This window comes from Peromyscus eremicus, chromosome 4 (genome assembly GCF_949786415.1).
Source record: "Peromyscus eremicus chromosome 4, PerEre_H2_v1, whole genome shotgun sequence".
Lineage (NCBI taxonomy): Eukaryota > Metazoa > Chordata > Mammalia > Rodentia > Cricetidae > Peromyscus > Peromyscus eremicus.
Genome location: NC_081419.1, coordinates 8,562,604 through 8,587,552, shown reverse-complemented (window position 1 = coordinate 8,587,552; position 24,949 = coordinate 8,562,604). Strand labels below are relative to the sequence as shown.

Here is a 24,949-nt window from a genome sequence, read left to right as displayed (position 1 = left end):
TATGCTAGAAGCTAAAACTGAGAAATATAAAACAAATTTATTCATTAAAAATATAATTAAGCTCACAAGCTAACATAAATATTTTTAAATTGAAAAACCTTTCTATTATCCCAAAAGTTTAGTAAGCAGGTTTCAGAAACATTATTTTACTTTTATTATACTAGGCTACATTAGGCCACTGTCATTTGAGTATATAATGTGCTTCACACTGAACCAAGGCCTCATGAACGCTAGGAGAGCACTCTACAGTATGCGCAACCTACAGTCCAAGCAGCATAGCTCACTCATGTTCACACCAACCCTGGTGTGTGTGTGTGTGTGTGTGTGTGTGTGTGTGTGTGTGTTTAGGTTAGTTGTAATACAGAACATAAACTCTCATTAGTAAGTTTTCTGTACTGTTATATTAAAATCCACTGGTTAGAGGCCAGATGTGGTGGTGTATACCTCTAACCAGCCAGGGCTACGTAGTAAGACCCTGTCTGTATCAAACCAGCCAATCAATGCACCAACCAAAACAAGAACAAAACCCCTCTTGGTTGGTCTTGCATGTTGAATAAATTTTCCTTCTTGTCTTAAAAAATAACAAAAAAAGCAAAAACAACAACAAAAACAAACAAACAAACAAACAAAAAACCCAAAAAACATTATCAGTCTTTAAAACTGGTTAAAAAGTGATGGGTTTCATTATGGGATCTGCATAGACACTTTGCTTCTGTTGACTGTCCCATGCCCCCACTGCCCACCTGCTCCTGCTAGTCTCTGCTCCCTCATGACCCTCCTTCTGCCTTCATATCATGTCAACACATTCTCATTTTCCACCGACTCCTCCTCCCTTAAGAGGCCATCACCTCCTAAGGCTCCCTTTTCAGTCTCATGACCTACAGCCACATCCTTACATACGGATATACACGTATAGAAAATAAATCTAGAATTTGCAAATGAGAGAAAAACATATGGAATGCCTGTCTGTATGAATCTGGCTTATTTTGCTTAACCTAATAATTACTATTTCCATCTCTTTTCCTATAAATGTCACAATTCCATTCTTTACAGCTATACAAAGTCCCATTGTGTATATTCTCCATTTTCCATACGGGTTCTTCTGCAACCTGGGCATCCTGGCTGATGTGCACAGTGCAGCAGTAAGCATGGGTATGCAGGCTCCTCCCTCTGGGGATGCTGACGTAGAGTCCTCTGGGTGTATGTCCACCTTGCCTGGGTGTGTAGCATCACACAGCAGCTTGGAAAATACTCCCAATGCTGAAGCCTGTCCTTATGCAGTGTGACAGAAGTCATGTTTTAGCACCACTGACTGCATTAGAAAAGTCTAGAAGCAATGAGAAGCCAAGTTCTCAGAAATAGACACAAGTTTTCAAAGGTGATAATTTGGATCTGAGGCAGTCTGGCTCTCGTGTCTGGGACACAGCACAGCCACTTCTTTCTGCTGAACTAGCAGGTTCACTTGGCTTTTAAGAAAACAGCTACCAAGGGCTCACGTTTTCAGAATCAGTGTATCAGTTGTTTTCAAGTAAAAATGGCTAGTTCAGCTAGCAACTCAAACAGCTGGACAAGTGCTTTTCCTTGGGGCAAGTGCTCCACTCCCAGGCACAAACCCATGGACTTCAGGAAATGAGCTAAGAATCATGGTAGGGGTCTGTAGTTCAACAGTAGAGCAAATGCTTAGAGAGCACAGGCTCTGTGTTTTAATCCCCAGTAACACAAAAAGAAGCAGAATATAACAAGAAACAAGTAATCATTTATTAGGCCTTTGAATGATTCTCCTTGTGTCTATATTCTTTCAGCAAATACTATAGGAGCTCAACAATCAAGCAGTGTTTGAATTTTTTTTAAGCTTCTAGAGACACACAGAAGCAAGAAACACATCTAGTCTCTGGAAATTTCCTTCTTTGAGGGCCCTGACTTTGTGACAAACCAGAGTTACATGGGTTCTGTGGGAGGTTAAATGCTAACAACAAACCTCTCTAGTACAGAGTTTGGTAACTATTGTGCAAAATACTCCTATCTATTTTAAGCATCAAAATCCCATATTATGCACTTTTCCTCCAGTAAGAGGAAAGGAAACTACCTAAAATCAGTGTGTGTGTGTGTGTGTGTGTGTGCATATGCAGCATGCACACCTGTCCATGCCTGATGTGGAGGCCAGAGGACACCATGTTTCCTCAACTGTTTTTGTTATATATAATTTTGCTATGTTAAAGTTAAAACATTCCTTTTTAATTAGACAAAAAGGGGGAAATGCTGTGGAACAATCTTTCTACACTGTAAATATGTATTACTCTCATTGTTAACAAAAAGCTGACTGGCCGGTGGCTAGGCAAGATTTTTGGGGCAGAAAGTATGCTGGGAAGAAGGAGGGCAGAGTCACAGGAGTCTCGAGCCAGACCCAGAGGAAGCAGGACGTGTACAAAATGAGATAACTAGCCATGAGTCACGTGGTAGAACTTAGATAAGAAATATGGGTTAATTTAAGTTGTAAGAGCTAGTTAGTAACAAGCCTAAGCTATTGGCTGAGCATTTATAATTAACATTAAGCTTCTTTGTGGTTATTTGGGAGCAGCTGCTGAAACACAGAAAAACTTCTGACTATAAATGGCCCTCAACGCCTGCTTGTTCACTCTCTGCCTATTCCCTTGAAAAAGGGTCTCTCAATGAATCTGGAGCTAGACTGGTTGCCAGCAGGCCCCACAGATCCTCCTGTCTCTGCCTCCCACAGTTCTGGTACAGGTATACATGCAGTCACACAGTTTTTAATGCTGGGCATTTGAACTTAAGGTCATTTTGCCTGCACAGCAAACATTCTTACACACTAAGCCATTCCCCTAGCCCAGAAATTACTATTTTTACCATGTTCATATGTAGAAGTACTGAATATCATGATTTTCTCCAGACTACACAGGCTCTGTGCTTATTATCTCTCCTTAGACCCCACCTCTCCCTTGGTCTTTTGAGACAGGGTCTAGTGTAGCTCAGCCTAGCCTCCTATTCACGATGTAGTCAAAGGTAGCACCGAAAGGCACTGGGCTTCCTCCACCTACAGATCCAATTTTACTCTGGGACCCACTCTTGGCAGCTGTCCCTCCCCCACGCTTTACTATTTAACTGATGACTCTCTCCTCTACTCTAACTTCCTGCACTTAACAAGCTCTAGAGGAAAATCCAGAAAACCAAGCATGGTTTGAAATTTGTTACAAAATAACTCTCTAGCCCAGTGGTTTTCAACCTTTCTAAAGCTGGGCCCCTTAATATAGTTCCTCATGTTGTGGTGACCCCCAACCATAAAGTTATTTTTGCTACTACTTCATAACCATAATTTTGTTACTGCTTTGAATTGTAATGTGAATATTTCTGGAGATTAGAGGTTTGCCAAAGGGGTTTCGACCCCCAGGTTGAGAACCACTGCTCTAGATTGCATCAAGGCTAGGGCTAGACTTCCATGGGAAGGCACAGCCACCTCAATGGCAAAGGGAGGACACAACCTTTGTTGGCACTCCTGTGCAGCCCCAGGCCACTCACTTCCAGAATGGAACATTTGTCTGCTAGTCTGCCATGACAAGATGAAGTCCAGCAGACCTTGGGCTCTCCAGAGAGCTGCTGCAAGTCAGCTGACACGCGGGAAGCTCCAGGGACTGCCTGACGGATGAAAGGGTCCCTTTGTCTTTTTACTTTCATCTTTTGAGACAAACTTTTTCTATAAAGAGCCAGAGAGCCGATAGTCCAGACTTTGTCGCAAATTAAAAATATATTATAGATATACCAGAGCACAAAAAATGTTCCACCTTCTTTGCACAAAATTCAACATACAGTAATGGAACACATTTGGCCGACTTTTGAGGGGATATTGCATGAAAGGATGAAGAGATAATTTACTGAACAACCATTTAAGTTAGTGTTCCCCCTCATTAACTCAAACCATCACCCTAAGAACCGTGTTTCTCTCAGGCTGCCGGAGACAGGTGGTGGGCTGGCTCCGACTGTGCTCCTGCCCTAAGGCCTGGCCTCTTCCCTTTAGCTGGCACATCCTATACAGGTGCCAGCCGTGGCGGGCAGCAGCTCGAGGGCTTCTCTGTGGAGAGCCGGGTTCTACCTGGAGTTTTCCCTCCCCTTCCACAGTCCTTTGCTGTGGTCTGGTGGGGACAAACTCTTGCACTTTCTGACCGTCTGGAATGTCATTATTTTACCTTCATCTAAGGAGCACTTGGGAGATTCCAGACTTTGGACAGATATCACTTCAGTGTGTTGGAGCTGCCCCCTTTATTGTCCTCTGGCGGAAGTCGGCCATCATCCCTATCATGGCTCTGCGATGTGCACAACTGCTTTCTTCGGCCGCTTTTCAGATTTTCTCTTTACCACCGGGTCTCAGCAATTTGATCATGATGTGACTTGATGTGGTTTTCTTTGTATTTACCCTCATTATCCATTGCAGGGCTTCCAAGATTGGTGGTTTGATATTTTAGATTAAACTCTGAGAGGCTTTCTGTTTCCGGAGACCACAGCTCCAGAGCTGTGGGAGAGTGTGCCGAGCTGCCGGCCTCCCCACTCCCCACTGGCTTCAGTGTGACTCGCTCTGCTGCTGAAGACTCTGAGCAGGCCCGATGATCTCCTGAGTCTCACGGCTTGATGTAACTCTTGCTGTTTATGGCTTGCTTCTAATAGCCAATACTACAGAGATACTGTAGGATGTCATTCTGAGTGAGGTCCTAAGAGACTAGGGCTCCTCGCTAACATTCTCGTTGATGGAGCCCACTGTCAGCTACTGAGGTTCTCTACTGTGATGGCCATGTGACACAGATCTGAAAGCATTTCCCAAGAACTGAATTCCGCCAGAGGCCACTCAGAGAACTTGGAAGCAGATTCTATGACATCTTTTCCTGCCTTCTCCTTCCTTCCCCCTCTCCCTCTCTATTTTGGACAGGATCTTACAATGTAGCCCAGGATGGCCTCCAAGTTGACTTCCTGAGTGCTGAGATTACAGGCACATAATACCCCACTGGCTGACACCTAGACTGTAGCCTTAAAGAGGCTCCGAGCTAGAGCACCAAGCAAAGCCATGCTGGATTCTGCCCACCAACCTATATAATAATAACTGTAACTGTTGCTTTCAGTCACTAAAATTTGATTTGTTGTGTGGTAATAGCAACCTACAGGCTAATGCTTTCTCTTCTTCCTTATTTCTTCCATTAGTGAATGTTTCGATTGAAGAATGATTTCTCAGCTCTAGAATTTTCATTTTGGTTCTTTTCTCTAGTTTACATTTCTTCTCCTTTGGGAGGGTAGATTATTTTCATTTTAAGTTTTTGAACGTATTTTTAAAAATATTCATCTTATTTTTAATTATGATCATGTGTATCTGTGTTTGGGTATGTGCACATGAGTGCAGGTGTCTGTGGATGTCAGAGACATCAGAGCCCCTGAGGATGGAGTTCCAGGGGGTTATTCACTTCCTGACATGGGCACTAGGAAGTGAACTCAGGTCCTCTGCAAGAACAGTATAAGCTCTTAACTGCTGAGCCATCTCTCCAGTCCCTTTGAACATATTTTTAATAGCTGTTTTGAAACATACCTGTCTGCTAATTCAGCCATACCTGCCATTTCTGGCTCTATTTTTAATTCATTAATTAAGTTTTTTGAGACAGGGATGTCCTGGAACATGCTTTGTAGACCAGGCTAGCCTGAAATTCACAGTGTTTGTCTTCTGTGACAGAGACTTATTATGTAGCCCAGACTGGCCCTAAACTTGCTATCCTTCTGCCTCAGCCTCCTGAGTGCTGGCATTACAGGTGTACGTCACCACACCCGGCTCTGTAGGTCTGAAATGGCTGGACCTCTAACTGAATTCTGGATCTTGTGAATGAAGTTCCATGGTAGGTATCCATGCCATGCTGCCTTGGGAGATCACTGGTCTTTGTAAGTCAGTTTGGTTCTTTCCAGGCTGCTTTCCTTTGTACTTCCACTGAGCTGGGGCTTAAGCCCTGATGGGTGTCTTTCTCACTGTTCTACTGCGGTGAGGAGACACCATGACCATGGAAACTCTTATCAAAGGAAGCATTTGATTGGGGCTGGCTTACAGTGTCATCATGGTGGGATGCACGGTGGTACACAGACAGACATGGTGCTGGAGAAGTACCTGACAGTTCTACATCCTGATCTGCAGGCAGCAGGAAGAGGAAAAGCTGGGCCTGGCTTGAGCATCAGAAACCTCAAGGCCACCCCCAGTGATACACACCTCCTCCAACAAGGCCACACCTCCGAATCCTTCTCAAATAGTGCTACTCCTGGATGACTAAGCATTCAAATATATGAGCCTATGAGGGCCATTCTTATGCAAATCAACACCATGGGAAAGTGCTCTACCACTGAACTCTGTTCCCAAACTCAAGATTCTGTTTCAAGCTTTATTTGGGAGGGAAGAAGTAGTCTCTCTAGGGCAAGTGGAGCCCATTCCCAAGTCCTGGCCTCTGCAGAGTCATCACTGAACATTGTGGATGTGCCACCACATGTACTGGCAGGTGACAGCCCAGACAGAAAGAGCTCTTCCCAGGGTGGCACCCTTCCATCCTTCTGCAAGTGCTAGCTGCCCTCCCCCCCCCCCAGCTCTTGTCTCAGCCCATAGGTGATACTCTTCCCTGGGAAGCCTCACTGCACTCACCTCTTCTCTTGGGGCTCATGGGCCCATGCTGCTGTTTCCTAGTGTCTGAAGCAGGATTTAAAATAGCCTGTCCAGTTTTCTAGTCATTTAGGATAAAAGTATGGGAACTTCAGAATTAATGTTCTCTCTCTCATTTTTGAGACAGGGTTTCTGTGTGTAGCTTTGGAGCCTGTCCTGGAACTTACTCTGTAGACCAGATTGGCCTTGAACTCACAGAGATCTGCCTGATTCTGCCTCCTAATTGCTGGGATTAAAGGCATATGTCACCACAACCTGGCACATTTTCTTCTTAATGCAAGTATAGTTACTTTTTCCATGTCTATTAAGGACAACTTAAAATCTAAACACTTCATATTATGGAGTCACGTATTTATGGAATTTAGTATTACGGAAATACAGCTTGGAAACTGGGCATGGTCCTTGACTGAGGCTTTATAATCCCATTACTCAGAAAGCTGAGGCATATGCCAGGTGGCGGTGGTGCACACCTTTGATCCCAGCACTCGGGAGGCAGAGCCAGGCAGATCTCTGTGAGTTCCAGGACAGCCTGGCCTACAGAGCAAGATCCAGGACAGGCACCAAAACTATGCAGAGAAACTCTGTCTTGAAACCCTCCTCCCCTCAAAAAAAAAAAAAAAAAAAAAAAAAAAGAAAGCTGAGAAGAAAAATTGCCTTGAGTTCAAGGCCTGTCTGAGCTACACAGTGAGTTCTAGGCCAGCCTGGACCCTAGAGCAAGTGGTGGCACTGCCTTTGATCCCAGTGCTTTGGAAGCAGAGGCAGAGGCAGGCGGATCTCTGTGAGTCTGAGGCCAGCCTGGGTTACATGAGGGACCAGAAGGCAGACAGCTTCCCAACAGGCAGACGGATGGGGTGCTGGCGGTGGCGGCCAATGACTAGGCAATAAGGCAGCAGGTTTCTTCCTCACTCCCCTGACCTGAGACAAAAGCCTAGTGGGCTTTTCCTCTGCCAGGAGGCCTCCTGCTGATAGGCTGGCTCAAAGTTCAAGGCTAGATATGATTAGGACATGTTTGCTCACCAGGTGTGGGCTGATCAGCCATCCTGTCTTTCTTCAAACCGACCAACTCTAAATTAGGGGGGGGGAAGCTCCTCCAAAGACTTAAAACAACGTAGCCTTCAAGGAGAGGCCCAGCTTCAGCTTTTCAGATCTCTTCTGTGTGCCTCGCTGTGTATGTGTCTCCTCACTCCTAAGAAAAGCCATTCTTTATCGGCTGATCCTGTCTGCTGTGACTGAGAGGTCCCCACTACCACCCATTACACTGCAGAGTCTCTCTGCCTTTGAATTCTTTAACAGGTAGAGAAAACAAATCTGATCAAGACCCCTAGACAGTAACTAACATACATGCAGAACTCCCCAGGCCAGCCAAGGCTGCACAGTGAGACCCTGTCTCAAAAATAACAAGAAACAAACAAACCACAACAAAATAAGACAAAGCCCCCACACAAAAACACCCCCTACTACCAAACCTAAAATAAATGCACTCCACCTGGGAGCTTGGCAGAAGCAGAAGGAAGCGGGCTGCCCAGCTCTTCTGTTCCACAGGACCAATCTGCAGTCTTCCCTGTCTCACTGTTGCTTCTTGTGTTAATAATCAAGCAAGGATGAGTTTGAGGAGAACAGTAATAAAAGTCTAGGAAATGCAAATGTATGCAAATTGTCTATTCTACCTTGATAACTGATTTGTTATGATGGGCCCATCAAACCCAAGCAACTATTCAGTGAAAACTTGGACACAGGACAACGTGCCCCCTCCTCTAAAATACCAGCACACCAGCTAATGCAGTGCATTCTTTACTTCTTACTGGCATAGTGCAGGTGGAGGCTACTACAGCCCGTCAGTCACACACAACACAGACATTCACACTGCCCTGTAAGCCTCACTGCAGTCACTGGTGTCTTTCTCACCAACCAACTCGGCTCTTAAGACAACCTCGTATGTAGCTCCTAACTTCACCAGGGCTGACCCTCCACAGGCCAGGCAGTATGGAGATGAGCATGTGGCTCCACTTAACTATATACCCAGGTTAAACAGCAGTAGTTGTTTTAGAATCCTTGTTACCATAACCTTTAAAGTTTCCCATGTATCCAAGTCCCTTGCAGAAGATGCACAATTGGTCCTGGCTGATGCTGAAGCCATGAGCTGTAACTACAGGGGAGCCAGGAGCTTTTGGGCAATGGAGGTGGGAGCATAAGTGGTACAGTCAGGTGTCAGCCCACAACAGAGGGCAGTGGATGCTAGACATCCTGGAAAGCTGAGCTCTCAGGGGCCCAGCCAATGCTCACCAGCCCCCATGAATGTAATGATGGCTCTTTAAGAGCAGTTACAGCTTAAGGTTACAGGTTATTCCAGCCATCAGAGAGCCTAAGGCCTGAAGCTGGCCTCTGACCACATGAAATCCCATGCCCACAGTTTTTTTCCACCTTTATCCTGAGCCACACTGGGTCTTTCCCTTCCACATACTTGGAGAAATTGAGGCAGTCCCCTGGTTGCTTAAACCCATGTCCCTGGATTCCCCAGTTTGGGAAAGCGATGACAAATAAATCCGAGCACACTCAGCAGCACTTTGCAGGCGCTTGCCTCCTTCACTGAACGTGCACCTCATCAATCACACTATTGTCTGCTTGAAAGGCGAGCCTTGTAAATGTCATATCCACTCAGGCCCAAGGAGAGGCGCATCCAAATGCAGCAAGGAGTTTTAATTGGATAGTGTAATTAAACTAAAAAACCCCAGCAGACTCCCTTGACAGGCGAGATGAAGACCCCTTTTAATAGGGCTCAGGAACATATCTGTTAAGAGGAGAGGCATCCTGCCTCTGATCTGCTCCAAAGCACTCCAATAACTGGAGCATTTACTTCGTGTGAGTCCACTGCTCTGCCACCAGGCAGCACTCACCGTATTTGATATGGAATTTAGGAAGTGAGTCCACGTCAGACAGAAAAAAGCCTAACACTGCTGGACTCTCTAATGTGTGAGACCAGATCTGGGAGTCAACAGAGCCTGAAGGTAGGCTGTAGGCCGCCAGGGCATAAACACAGGTGCCTGCCGTATGGCAGGCATAACCACGGACACCCACCACCCACCTCACCTGCATTCCTCTTGTGCACATTCTCAGGGGCACGTAAAAATGACAAACATCCCAGGTATGTGCTTCTTCAGAAGCTGAACTTGGGTGCCTGTCATGTTGGGGAAGTGTGGATGTGTGTGGTCTCTGCTGGAGCTGCCCCACCAAACAGGAGAAAGAGAGGGGGTGGTCAGTGGGTTTGGGCTGGGGTGTGCCAACTGACTTTAGGAAACAAATCCTGACCCTTCTGCCACCTTTCCTGCTGCCTTTTATTGGAGAGGGGCAGGGGATGCCATGCAGTCAGACATGAAATCCCACATAGAGAGTCAGTGAGGACACATGAAGAGGGATGTCTTACAGGTAGCCCACGCCAATCCCTTTCACACGGAATGTCAGTGTCTCAGAAGATCAAAGGGCTCCACCCTGGTTCTATAGCACGCCTCTGAACGAGGGCTCTGGTGGGTACAGAGGTGCAATTGCAGAGCTCCCTCTAGAGCTTTCTAAAGCCAGCCAGTTGTTCTGCTTTATTTACACAGATCTCAAAGTCTGCTGCCCTGAGTGCTCAGGTGGATTGTTCTGTTTTAAGGATGGTGATGACTTTGCTCAACAACGGCTTTCGCTCCTCATGAAGTCAGCTTGGAGCTCTGTCTGCAAACCTTTGAACATCTCTAATACTGGTCTTTCTCTCTAGTTGATAAACCCATGAAGAGCATGTAAGCGAACACACACAATCTGTGAAAACTGGATACTGAATAAACCGTCAAATGCTTTTAGGTTTAAATGAAAACTACATAAAAGCATTTCAACCATCAATTTGGCTATCACCTCTAGCCAGTATGAATTCTGCTGGAAAAGCTATTTTCGTGCAGATGTAGAATTCAATGGGAAAGACTGACTCGTGTACCAACATCAATCAAAATGTCGACTTCCCTGGCAGCTCTCAACAGTAAGGCAGGTTCAAAGGTCACAGGATAAAGAAAAAGCCAAGCTCTGGTTCAGCTCTAATATCTCCTCGGCAGAAGTCTTGCAAAAGTACCCCCTTCTGCATTAGCCTGGCTTTCATTAATCTTCTTGCCATCTTCTTTAACTAGTCATGCAGAACCGTTCGATAGCAAGGCGTATAATGGGGAAGGCCCTGTGCCTATTACCGCGTTAACATTCTCTTAAGCCCAGCGCAACAATAGAATGGGAGGCAGAGGAGAGCCGCACGCAGGGTGAGGTTCGGGCAATTCAATCACAGCCTGGCTTACCTATGTACTCTGACCCACAAGACACAAGGGGCCTTTGTGTCTAACTGGCTTGGCCATTAAGGCTGCTCAAGATCACAACAAAGCTAATCTTTTCCATTTAAGCTAAATCAATGTGGACAAATCATTACTCAGTAGCTTTAATTTAATTAGTAAATTAAATACACTACTTTACAGATCTTGTCAAGTACTTATGAAAAGAAAGATTCATGTAAATGAGAGGTCACCAATAAGTCCAGCTGGCTCAGTTCCGGGTCTTAGCTGAATCCTGTCTCTAGTACCCAGGGGTTCTACTTACTAGAGCTGTGACCATAGCTCCTAACCCCAAAGAGTTCCTAGATTTGGTCCAAACAGTTTTGGACAAAAAAGCAAAGCAGAACACCTCCCACCAATATAACCACAGCATCAGCAGAATCAGATTTTCTTTAAATTACACTATTGCAAGAAACGTAATCAGGTTACCTCTATTCTGTTGCTTCCTTAAGATTGAGTATGATCTCCACTTAACTGAGATATAGAGAGCTTCTCAGCTATAAAGATGACAGCTACTTTATTAAGGTTTAAATCTGATTTCCTAATGATGGGCAGCTTCCTAAAGACCCTTAACCTGCACAAGATTCTTTTGAGGGCACCAGACCTGGTGAGATGAAGTCTGGTACCTTGACACACAGCCCAAGTCTCCTGTGTCACAGAAAGGTCCCTGTTTTTTTTTTTCAGCACTAGAGCAGACATTAACATTCACTTTAAGAAGAAAAGATGTTTGTTGGAACCCTTCAAAATAGCACAAGAAAGCCCAAGGAGGGGCAAGCCAGACTGAGCGCACACTGATCTCAATAATAAAGGCTTTTCCTCCCTTAATCAGGGCTCTCACACAGATTTTCTGAATTCTTCTGAGTCTGTTTATCCACACAGGTTTTTTTAAGCCTTGTATCTATTTAGTCATTAAGTTCCAGGTCCTTAAGCACTCACAGGGACAGAGTGATAAATCTCTCTCAACACTGGCCTAAGAGGGAGAAGCAGGGTGCAGGAGCATACAGGCTGTGCTGTTTCCACAGTCTGTAATTCCACACTTCCCCGTGCAAATGCTCAGCCCCTTTGCCAAGTCAGCTATTCACACACTTTGGGGATGTGGCATCAATTAAACCTGAGCTGTTTCTTATGAAGACCAGATGAATGGCGTGACAGCAGCTTTCTCCATAAACCCTGCAAAATGGCCGTATTCGAAGGGTTTAAAACATTTCTTTTCTGTTCAAAATTCTGACAAACATGTCTCAAGTAAGAACGGGGATAGCTTCATTATCCTCCCCACACTTAACGCCTTTTTGTGAAGCAGGCTGCTTAATAACACGTCTGTTCTGTTTTCACAACTAAATTATTCCAGTTGGTCACACGTTCCAGTCTCTGGGAAGACACTTGTGTTATGAGAGATAAAAACATGAAAAAGAGAATATATTGCAGAAATCAAAAACCTTATCTACTTCTAGACTCTTTCTCTTTGCCATAATTCATTCAAGAAGCCCTAAGAATAATTTTTGATGTAAACTCAGCTACAAACATACATCACTATGCTGATAAAAATCACAGGCTAAACTTATGAAATATAGTGACTTTCATTTCTTTAGTGCTGCTAAAATAACTTTTTTCTAAGGTTCAACAGACATAAAAGATAAAAAGGGTTACCATTAATCCTTTAGGGAAAAAAGCAAGCAGGAAAGAAAGGAAGAGAAAGCAGCGGGCCCCATAGATTAACCCCGTGGTCTGGTGAGGGTCTGAGGAGGGGCTTTTTAGATCCAGCGGCTGAATTAATCTAGAGAGGATCCTGGAGATGATAAAAATACACAATGTCGACTCGACTCATTTACTAACACCCCTGTGTGGGCACTTTACAAGAATTACAGGGAACAACTTTGATTCCTTGATCCTGGATCATTCAGTTCAGTTTCAAGTTGACCGACATTCACTGCAGATGACTGCAAAGTTTGTGGGGACTCGGGGCGGGATGGGGAGTCGGTGGGGGGGGGAGGGGGGAAAGAGACTCTAAAGAGAGGAGCAGCACACTCCACCTGTCCGGAGGTCCATACAAACTCGGGAAGGTGGCAATGTCCCGAGTCAGCAGCAGGGCCGGGTGAAGGTGTACTCCCGATAGTCACAGCAGCAGAAGCACACAACATACTGTGTGACTGCACCTCCAGCCTGAGCTCTGGCTGGGAAACTGAGTGATCAGCGGCTCTCAACGTCAGCAAAGGTTGTGCCGAGCAGTTTGGACTTTATTTTGCAAGCATATAATTTCCAAATCTTTTTCTTTAAGAAAAAAAAAAAAGATTGTATTTGTGTGTATCTGTGTGTTTGTGTACACGTGTGCACGGAGGCCAGAAGATGATGTCAAATGTCCTCCAATATTACCCTCTGCCTATCACTTTCAGGCCTGGTCTCCCTGAGCATGGGGCTCATTTTTTCTCAGCTGGGCTGGAAGGCACCAAGCCCCAGCAATCCTCTCTGGCTCCTTCCCTGACTGCAGCAAGGGTTACAGGCATGCATGGAATGGAATACGTCCTCTCTTTTTATTTTTCACCCCCTCCCCCAGCCACAGACCACTTGTGCCCTTTAGGACCCTGTGCCTCGGAGCTCAGAGAACATGGCTTCAATAGCACTGCTACAGAGTACTGGGCAGGGAGCTGTTCTCTTCAGCCACAGGGAGACAGGGACCCCCGACCCCCCCCCCCCCCCACACACACACAAAGCTATGTACCTGGTTTGCACACTGGGACATGTGAGAGAGAAGACCTGGAGACTGTCAGCAGTGAAAAGATGGCCCTGCCTGCTCTGCACCCTTAAGCTGAGGATGTGGCCCATGAACACACATGTGCAGTAATTCCTTCATGACTGACTGATCTTTTGAGACCATGGGAGGTGGGTGGCTGTGAACCTTCCCTGCTGGCCGGGCATGTGACATCTACACCTTTTCAGTGCCTGTGTTATAGCCCTTCTAGGCACAGCATGTATCTGTGAATGAGAAGGAGCCCAAATCTGGCCCTTGTTCCTCCCACAACTCCCTACTCCAGGTTAGGTCTCTATGCAACATGCAGGCGACCACTTGCCATTTCTAAGACAAGCTACAAAATGTCTCTCTTTAAAATATCCTCACTGCTTAGGAAGGAAGATGCCAGGACAAACGCATTGCAGGGGGGGGGGGCACCAAGACAGGGAGGGTTGAATTGGGGAGAGGCTTACTCATGTCAGAGGGGGCTAGTAGCCTTCAGGCTCCAGAAGCAGCAAGCACTTTTCTCATGGGTCTCTTCTGCCAAGCGCCCTGCAGTCACAGCCTCACCGGGGTGACAGTGGATGTCAGGGACAGCAGTAAGATGACAAGAATGGCCTCATGCCTCTCTCTACCCACTAAGCTTTCCTTTCTCACCAAGCTGGAGACTGAGCCGAAAGAAGCTTTTTCATAGCTGGATTTGACATTGAAATTAAACACTGATCATGGGGGTGTATGTGGCATGTGCCCAGCCTGTAAGCCTTGCTGAGGGGCTCAGCACCGTGAAGTGCCCTTTTAGTCAGGATGACTTTGGAAATGAGCCACATTATAAACATTCCCTGGCCTCTGCCTTTCCTAGTGTTCTTTCTGAGCATATAATTCCTCATAACATTTGTTCTCAAATTCAGACACGGAACACAGGTCCCCAAATTAGATGCTCAGTATGTACCTCAAGTTGCCAAGCCAAGAGCTACTGGGGTGAGCTCTGGGTGATAGGAAATGCTGAGTCTGAGAAGAACCCTGTTTACCAGCCTTCCCTATGCAACTAAGAACACGTACAAAGTTTCGGCTGTTTGCTTTCAGAGAGGCTCCACTGTGAACTATGCATTCTTTTTGCCCCGTGCTAGGGCTGGAGTCCTAAAAACGATTAAGTGATTAATCTAAATACTACACTCAATTACTTAACTGAGAAATATAACATGCCCAAATGGTGTCTGCTTGGACGGTTTAGTGGAAGAATGCCAGCCCAGTAGTGGCCTCTTCTGTAGGACCAGGCACAAGTTTAGTTATGAGCCAGAGGCCACGTAGCTGCCAATAATCTGGGTGTGCCGACACTTCCTGCATGATGGATGCCTAAGTCTAGTGTCTGGCTGCCGCAGGAAATCCACCTTTCACTGGTGTGGCACAGGAAGGGAGCAGGGACTTGATCAAGTTCCCCCAATGGGAAGGGACAGGAACACAAAGTAAGCCAAGGGCTCTCCTGAGTGCAGATTCCAGCAGGAACCTGCCTGGTGGCCCAGCCCCCCAGAGCACGGGGCCTCAAGGGCCTTTGCTGACAGCAAGATGAACAGGATGGGGGCCCACCTCAGGCTCTAGGTACATAATACAACCCTGTTTGATTAAAAGAAATTTCTGGTAAGGAGTTCAACAGGCCCAAGGAAAAAAGGACATGGTGGCCATATATTCTCCCAGCACCCGGCACCCAGGGAGGAGGGACGAGAAAAGGAGACATAAATAAAGGACTACTCACTAGGGCTCTTTTCCTCGGCAAGGTCACAGGCACAGAGCAGGTCAGAATCGATTGAGATGGGCTTCTGCTTAATCCAAAACTTAGTGCTGGCTTTCTGATTTGTAACAGGGTCTATCTCTACTTTGTCTCCAGAGATACCTGTGAGGCCAAGGGGAGGGGGAACGACAAAAAGAAGCCATGAAATGAGGAAGGTGCCAGTGACTTCAGCGCAATGATCTGACCTGCTGGATAAATCATAAAGTGGTTTAGCATGAGCTCTTAGGGCTTGAGGGAGTCTTCCCACAGGCAGGGTTTCTAAATAGCATCCGAGACTCTCATAGTACGGCTGCCTGAGCAGGCGAGCTGTGTCGTGTGGGGTGACAGCCCAAAGATTCAGAAAGCTATTAGGGCATGTGCCTTCTCTGATATTATAGAGACACAGAACAGAGTTTCCCCATGTACTGCTAACAGCACTGTATCTGCATTGTAATGACGTAAGCTAGAATAGAGGGCCATTTAAAGATAGTTCTGATCTCCTTCCTTTTTTTTTTTTTTTTTTTTTTTTAAATAAAGACCCTAAGTAATAGATTATGTTACCAATATAGAGTTTTTGATTTGGAAAAATTTTACATTAAAAATAGAGGGGGAGGAGACAGAAGTCTGCTCTGTGATACCAAATAATTTCCCAAGGAATACTTAAGGGAGGCCACGGGGGAGCAAAGGGTCTTCACACAAAACTCTGGAAATTCAAATCTCAAAGCCTGCCTTTCAGGTGGGGAAGGGCCTCGCCTCTCTGCCGAGGGAGAGACTCCAGCGTTTTCTTGGCATATGCTGGAAAATGACCAGGAACCAATGAGGTGCAGGGTCAGGATGGACACACTGAAGGTACCCTCTTGGTATTTCTGAGATGACATGGTCTGTCTGACACACCAAATCTAGTTCACAAGTCCTCTTTTGCTGAAAAGAGAAATTTGTTCATGGAGTGAGATGTAAACCTTTAATATGTGTTCTGGAGTGAGCCCCATAGGCAGTCTTAAAATTTTTAGGTCATAGTTTTAAGGTCAGGGTCAAAGTGGAAAAAAAAATAAAAGAGAAGTCAAGATAAAAAAACAAGCCCTGAAATAATCAGTTGTACATACTGGAATAGAAAAGACAAGGAGAGCTTGTGAGAAAAGATTAATAGCTCAAAAGAGGATAAAACCCCACCCAAACCAGCTCAATTAGTCCCCCCACCCCAACCGAAACACAGACACACATACAACCACCTCTGCCTGGCAACAAATTTAAATGTAAAGAAGAAATAAAAACAAATGCAATCTCCATGACTGGACTTTGTCCCCTCCATCCACTGTAATATTTTGTGAGCAGATTCATTCCAAAACCAGTGAAGACAAAGGAAGGAGGCCATGTGTGGAGTGTGAGAACAATGCAGGGACGGCTGCTAACTTTGTCATCTGTGGTAGAGTCCAGCAATTGTTTTTTTAATTTTATTAACCGAAAGCTGGGCTTGCACTGGACATATTTAGGAGCAACGTATTTCAATTAGGCATAATGTCCTAAGTCCAGCTGACTCTAGATCTCAGGTATGGAGGATTTCAGAAGGCTGAGAAGCTATCAGGAGACCAACTTGATTACATTTCACTTGAAATAGACTATGACTATCCCACTGCACTCTTGCCTCCAATTTGGTCATTAATTGTTAAGGATCTGGACATCTCTACAGTTCCCTGAAAGAAGACGAGTACTTAGCCATGGCAGTGGTAACGGGGTGTGTGTTCATGTGAGTAGGGCTTCCCCTCCTTATCTGCTTCTTATTTTGACATTTATAACAGTCAAAATGAACAGAACAAAATAAATGTGCATATCTCTTATGTGGAAATAAACCTCGCCCCACATTCCTCTTTCAGAAAGAAAAAAAAAATCACCACCAGACAGAGATGGTTAAAATTTTCTTCTGAGGCCATGCAACTCCTGAAGCCGCAGTCAGTCAATACTGTTAATGTACCTTGTTAATTTGATAGGATTTGTCAGGTAACTCCACTGGAAAATTATATAAAACTGTTCCAGATGAAAAGATGATAGTGACATGAATTAAAGTGATAGAACAATAGTGGAATATAAACCAGAAATGACACCCAAAGTGGCTGTTGATTTATTGCCATACTGAGTTTGGTTCTGGGCTCCCATGTATATTAGTGCTACAAATCTGGGTCCATTTAGCAGAGGGATGCTCATACATACATCACCAGCTCCTGCTCCAAGCCAAGGTCACTCCCCATTGCATCAATCTTTTCAGCAGAGCCTACTGCACAAAGCAGGACTCCTGTAGCCGTCTCAGAGCTAACAGACTGCCCATACTCTCTCATCTTCCTTTCATCATGTAAAGTACACTTTTAACTTCCATTATTTTTATCTGCAAATTGTTAGCGCACAGTTCATCCATTACCTGTGGTATCTGTGCATCAGTTGCCTACGCTCTACTTGGCCACAGAACCCTTTCCCAATGACACCCTTTCCTGGGGTTACCGCCACTGATGCAGTTTACGGAAGGGAACCCCGAGACTGCAGATTGGGGATGGAGATGTGGGAGATGAATGCAAAAGGCTCAAGATGGGCAGACAGGTGGAACATCATTTAAACAATTGGTGTGCTTCACAAAAGCAGCATGCACAGGAGATTTTTTTCCTGAATCGAATCACATTTTCCCACTGACTTGGTTCCAGTGATACTCTGTCTTCATTTTGGATTGATCTGTAATTGGCAGGGGCTCCCAACACTTCAGTTTTAAGTTTCCATGCCCTGCAGGCTTTCAGTCAGGTAGTTAATGATCTGTAAAACTCTCGCCTGCCTCGAGGAGTCACTATTTAAAGGAACCTGTGGGGGAATCTTTCCTAATGGGAAAAACCCTTTGTGCATTAAATAATCTCACAATGGAGAGGTGTGAATCTCTATGCTTCTTAAAGCTGAGTGAGGCCCCACAGACTTGGTTGTTCCTACTGGACAAGGGCAAGCAGGCTGGGAGGGCCCTACCTTGCTGAGAACATCTAATCCCAGAGGCAAGTGGAGACCTCTGGGAGCCTAAGCATTTTTTTTTTTTTGGGCTGGAAGGTTGGAAGATCACTGGAGGGAGGCTGGCTAGGAGGTTTACTCCAGGCTATAGAGAAGGATGCTGGAGCTAGGGTGCTGTGTATAGGGCGGGGGGCTATGGGACCTATGCTGGTTGGACTCTGATCAGTGCAACTGGACCCACTTGCCACTGCAGCCTTTGAAGTGTGCAAAGGAGGAGGCAGAGCCAGAGCAGCACTGCTTCCCGGTGACTGCAGAGCACAAAGAAGACTGCTGCTGCCATGTCCTCTGTGGTTCACCATCCTTAAGGCTAGGGCCCAGGCCTTTGGCAAAGGTGTGACCCTGGCAGGCTCCAGGAATCATATGGAACAGTGTTCTCAGGCCCAGCAGGCATGACATTGTCACACACATCATTTATTAAGTATCCACAGCCAATTAATGCACTGAGCACTAAAGGCGCTAGGTGCCTTCAAGGCCAGAGAGCCTCTGTGTACTCCAGCAGCTGCTCATTCTATTTTATAGATAAGGAAACAGAAACACAAGAAGGCCAAGGAACCTGTCCAAGATCACACAACTCACAAGTGGCCTGGGACCTGAAGCCAGGAGGTCTGGTGACAGAACCCATCCTCTCTGGCACCACACTGGTCAGCAGGAACTGTGCTGGCTTCTACAGAACATGTCTGCCGAGGGAGGGGTCTTTGATGAAGTCCCAGAGCTTGGAAGTAGGAAAGCCATTCTTCAAATCAAGAATTGCCTGGTTCCCAGATGGCCCTCACGGCTGCTCAGACCTGAGTCAAGAAGACAGAGTAAACTCTGCCCAAGCAGCCTTGCAGTAACCTCCCTTTTCTACTTTCACAGGGCATAAGAAAGTGTTCAGATGGCAAACAAATGCCCATGCCCATACTTGGCAAGCCAGCACACCATCCAATCACTGTTCTTCCTTCTGACTTTGGTGCTCACTCTCGCTTCCTCTCTCCTTTCTTTTTTTTTTTTTCTTTCAAGACAGGGTTTCTCTGTGTAGCTCTGGATGGCCTGGATCTCACTCTGTAAACCAGGCTGGCCTTGAACTCACAGAGATCAGCCTGCCTCTGCCTCTGCCTCCTGAGTGCTGGGATTAAAGGTGTGCGCCACCACCGCTCAGCCTGCAGACAGACTCTTTAAGATGTCATTTTTAACACATAATTTCAAGCAACTCAAATTATAAACATACAAAGAAAGAAGGGATGTAGACCTTCACTAAATATACCTTTCTTCAAACTATATGGTTACAGTGAGGAGTAAGACACTCATAATGAAATAGAGCATAACCCAGGAAAATCAGGCTAGAAGAAAAGTTTGACTTAAAAAATTCTTATGTCACAATACCAAATGAAATAGAAAAGACAAAAATATTTATATAGGAGTTAGCAAAGGCGCTCAGTGGTAGAACACTTGCCTGACACGCACAAGGTCCTGGATCCCATCCCCAGAATGGGGGTAGGGGGTGGGATGTTTCCAGGAAAGATCTCAAAAGGCTCCATTTTAAATGCAGAGGTAATTCTGGTTAGCAGGAGATTCTGTCCTTTACCGGTGTTGAAGCATGTACCCAATATGTATTTTTTCAATTTTTAATTTTATTTTATGTGTATGATAGGCATTTTGCCTACATGTATGTCTATGTCCCTGCAGGCATGTGTGCCTGGTACCTGCAGAGGTCAGAGGAAGGCCCTGGATCCCCTGGAACTGGAGTTACAGGCATTGTTAGCAGATGTGTGGATGCTGGGAATTACATGTGGGTCCTCTGCAAGCTAGAGCTTTTAATTGTGAGCCATCTCTCCAGCCCCCAACAGTACTTTTGTCTATTTATTTACTTACTTACTCCGGTGCTGGGCCTCAGACATGCCAGCTGGGGAAGCACCTTAACATTTGTTTTAAAAGCACCTTAACCATTGTTTTAAAAGCTTAAAGTCCACTTTCCCCCTACCATTTCCATTTCAGAGTTTGTCTTTCTTCCCCAACTTTCAGTGTAGGGAAGGATGACTATATGATCTGTGTTGACGACTGTGAAGTGACCCTAAAGTGGACAGTACTTCCACCCAGAAGCTCTCATCTACCCAAGGGGCTGAGGTGCTGGCAAGGCTCCTCTGGACTCTGCCAGATGCAGCTTCCTGTCGCTGTCACAAAGGTGTCCAGAGCTTTCTCAGTCTTAGCCATGGCAGGTAAAGAGGAAGAACAGAGGGCTGGCCTGGAGTGGCTGGGGTCAGCCCTTCCCTCAGAAGTAGGGGAGGCCATTTGTCTTCTTTACCAGCTCTCTTCCCCTACCCACTTATCCGTTGCCATCCGTCATGACCTTTTCATGCTCCCACACTGACAGCTTCCAGATACAGTGAGTCAAACTTCACTGGAAGCAAACTATCACGCCAACTGTCAAAGGCAGAAAACATTGCCTGATTGCTGTCCTACATCAACGCCAGCATATAAATCCTTCCTTAACAAGACAGCTCAAAATAAACAAAGCACAACTCTAATGCAGCTACAACTCTGCAGGGAAACAATTTGTCCAAGGTTTAGAGTTATCACGAGGGGACCCTGGCCTGTTTTAACTAACCAAAATATTTCCATAAAAGGAAATTAGCACCGTATAGCATCATCCAGGGGATTATGCAGCAGGGGACCCCCTTTGGGCAGCCCCTGCCCTAGGTCCTTCTGCGTATATCAGTTCATTGAACACCTGTATCTCTGAAAGCACCATGAGCCCGTCTATATTTAAAGGCAGCAGTGCTAAGTAGTTATGGCCAGGAACTCTGGATCAAGAAGGTCCTAAGTTCAAGCTTCAGCACTATTCCCTCAAGCTCTGACTCTGGGCAAACTGGGAAAGGATGTACAAGATGCTAACTCACATCTTTGGGGCTTGTGAGAACTGTGTTAGCTACTTTCTATTGTTCTGATAAAGAACATGACTAAAAGCAACTTAGAGAGGAAAGGGTTTATTTGGTTTACTCTTTCAACCACAGTCCATCATTGTAGGAAGCCAAATCAGGAACTCCAACAGGAATCCGGAGGCAGAAATTGAAGCAGAGACCATGGAGGAACGCTGCTTACTAGCATGCTCCTCCTGGCTTGTTCAGTTTGCTTTCTTATAGAACGATGGGCCACCTGCCTAGGGATGGCATCTCCTGTAGTAGCTGGGCCCTCCCACATCAATTATCAAGAAAATGCCCCACAGACTTGCCTACAAACCACTCCAATAAGAGGTATTTTCTCAACTGAGGTTCCTTCTTCCCAAAGGACTCTAACTAAGCAACACAAGGCACCATGGCTACAGGCTCCTGCTATGTTTAATGACAGTGTCAGAAGCCAGGCATGGGCTGGGGGCCTGTGATGGGGCCACCTGGTCAGGGAGCCAAGGAAGGATATGGACAAGTATGTGCCTGGCCCTAGGCCTGGATACCTGGGACCTGCTTTGAATTAGTCTTGAAAGCAAAAATGTAGAATGCCTGTCCAGCCTGGCGGTCCAACATGTCTGTCACCATGGATCCTTCCAACAGCCTCCATCACAGAGTCACAAGGCAAATATGGCTACCAGGACTTAAGTAACCTGTAGGTGTGGCCTTGAGCAGCCCCAGGCAGGGGCTGCTATTTGGTGGGGGCAGGGTCTGGAGAGAGAGAGAGAGAGAGGTGAGGCTTCCACCTAATTAGTTTCATGGCACAAACCTTCCTGTAACCTCTAAGACTTCCATTCTGAGTTGGAAGAAATCTCTCTGACCTGGAGGGTTAGGACATTCGTGCCAGGGAATGGCCACCCACAAGGTATCCAGGTTATTCATTTAGACCAGGATTTTGGGGGGTGGGGGGAGTACATTCCCACTGTTGTTATTCTAAGAGTAAAAAAAAAAAAATGTCTTTTTCCATGAGCCTGAGATTCCCTTTCTATAAAATGGGGTAATGAAAGTGTCAACTTCTGGGGTGTCAGCACATTAAATGCTCATCTTGCATTGCTGCAGGAGACTCAAGTTATTATTACAATTCTTAAAGATGAACCCAGACTCAGAGGGAGAGCTAGTTTTCTTTACCTGTGTGACACTTGGGATAGCAACAACATTCCAGGGCAGGCATCATGGCCAGGAGGAGCTGGCCAACACAAATCGATTCAATGGGTTTGAGAGACAGAGACAGAGACAGACAGATAGACACAGGGAGAGAGAGAGACAGACAGACAGACACAGGGAGAGAGAGACAGACAGACAGACACAGGGAGAGAGAGAGAGACAGAGAAAGAGCTTGCTTACTCACTTGCAGGAGAGCAAGCATGAACTGGGTGGGAAGAGGGGAGGGGGAGGATCTGGAAGGAAGGATTTGAGAGAGGGGGTGAATATGATCAAAATACATTGTGTGTAATTCTTAAAGAATTAATAAAACCCTTATGTGTGTATATACTATATAATATACATAAAAAGAAAAATTGCTAGCAAAAAAGATGAACCCCAGAAGGGTAAAAAGTTAGTAAACTGCAAAACTGGGATCAAGACCGCACCAGTTTCCCACTGTCTCTGAGGACACACACTATAACAGGCACACTTGAAATACCACCTCTAGGGAAATGAGACGTCACCTTGGCAAACACTGTGGCCTTCGCCACGCCATACTCAGTGGATATTCCGAGTTGCTGGTTATTGGTTTGTACCGGAGTAGGGCTTAAGTATCCATTTCCTACAACTTTGAATTTGAGACTACAAAGCCCACTGTTGTCAAATCCTGGAACAGTTTTTGATACAGTTCTACAATCCTCTTGTCTTCAGGTTACACTGAGCCAGGGAGCCCAGAAAAGCCCTCTGGGAGTGCCAATGAACAACTCTTGGCTAGAGTGGATTTTGCTGAATATATGTGGCAATCGATAGCATCACGGAGCAGTCAGAGAAGTCTTTGAGACTTGTCTGAATTTACACACAGGATCAGACACATAGGCTGTTTGGACTTAATGAGACCTCAGAGATCACCCAGTCGGGGCTTTTATTCTCTGCAGGAAGATGCCGAGGCTCAGGGCAAGGGACATGACTTGTCTGATGTCACCCATTAATGACAGAGCTGTAACCATAATTCATTTCTCCATACTACTAGGCCAGGGCTTAACAGATTAGCCTCCTGCCACACCCTGGTGGAATACATCACAGGATAAAAAGCACACGCAAACAATATGCTAGGCACTCAAAACAGGAGAAAATCCCTGGAGGCACCATTACAGTGAAGCCTGGGGAGCACTGCTTCCCTGGGCCCAGGGGAGTGCTGGCTGCAGGGCTCCCTGGCTCTAGTCAAGAAGCTCATCATCTCAGGCACTGGGGAGCCAAGAGCTAGCAGCTCCAGGGCGGGGACAGTAACGTATCTGGTGCCAGGTGAGTGCCCAACTGGACTGTTGTCCTGAGCATAAAAACTAATGGGTGGCCCTAGCTAGCATGGCAGCATTTAGCACAGGGCTAGATACCAGAGAGGGAGCATTCCAGGGGCCCTGAGGTTGTGCATGCTCAGCAGTGTTGTCTGTGAGGGGAGGTAAATGGACATGCCAGGAGAGCCTCTGAGGCCAGCTGGGAAGTAGGACCGACCTTTTCCAGGACTGTTTTGCACACTGTCAGAGGGGTGGGGAAAGCTGGTCCTCCTAGGGACAGGCCCCCTACCTACTGGAGTCTGAATGCCAAGGACAGGGAGCTAACCAAGGGCAGTCTGGGGATTGGGGAGGAACTCTCAGGGATACTACTCTGGCTCCTTCTACTGAGATGCTTCTGCTCAGTCTCCATTTTTCCAATGTTCAATTCCTTCTCAGCCACCCAAGGAACCTGACACTGTTGTGAGTAACCCCAGATTGCAGTACAGGAATTCTCCAAAGGGAGGCTCCAGGAGAGGACTTGGAGAAGATAAGCAGCTAGACACACCCTGACACCTGCAGTCACCAGAATCCTCCCTTAACCAGGCACTATGTTAATAAGCTCTAGTGTGCAGGACATCCCCGAGGCCACCGTCACAGTTCTGTTCTTTACCATCAGTTTTAAACTCCACACCAGGTTTTGTCTGTCACAATCAAGAGGCCAGTCACTGAGCAGCAGAAGTGCCACTGCTGAATTAAGGACCCCATGGATGTGGAGTCAGATATGGTGTGTGTCCCCTGTAGTCACTGTAGTGACCTAGAACAGTGATGGTACCTCTTCAGCATCAGCAAAGGGCCGGGAACATGGAGGGTCAGTTACCTCTTGAGCACAGGAATTCTTTACTCCACAGGGATCTGACTGAAAACTACAGAAAAGTAATGTCTTGTTCACACGGCCACCCAGAACTACTAACACTACATGGGCCCAGTAGGAACAAAGCCCTGACTGCAGCCGCCTGCTCACACTGGCTGGTCTTGTGTTGCTAACATGCATCTGCTTTTGATG

General features: G+C 46.1%; 1 protein-coding gene across 7 annotated transcripts in view; it reads right to left on the bottom strand.

Annotated features, from left to right (window-relative positions):
* Nucleotides 1–24,949, bottom strand: part of Mapkap1 (MAPK associated protein 1) — a 217,375-nt gene that overhangs the window by 10,943 nt on the left and 181,483 nt on the right. For 6 of the 7 annotated variants that reach the window (XM_059260122.1, XM_059260120.1, XM_059260123.1 and 3 more), the window contains one exon: nt 15,504–15,641. In XM_059260122.1, coding sequence (XP_059116105.1) covers nt 15,504–15,641 — 138 coding nt within the window. Of the gene's footprint in view, nt 1–15,503; nt 15,642–24,949 lie in introns of those variants that run through there. The other variant, XM_059260124.1, reaches the window with a different exon arrangement.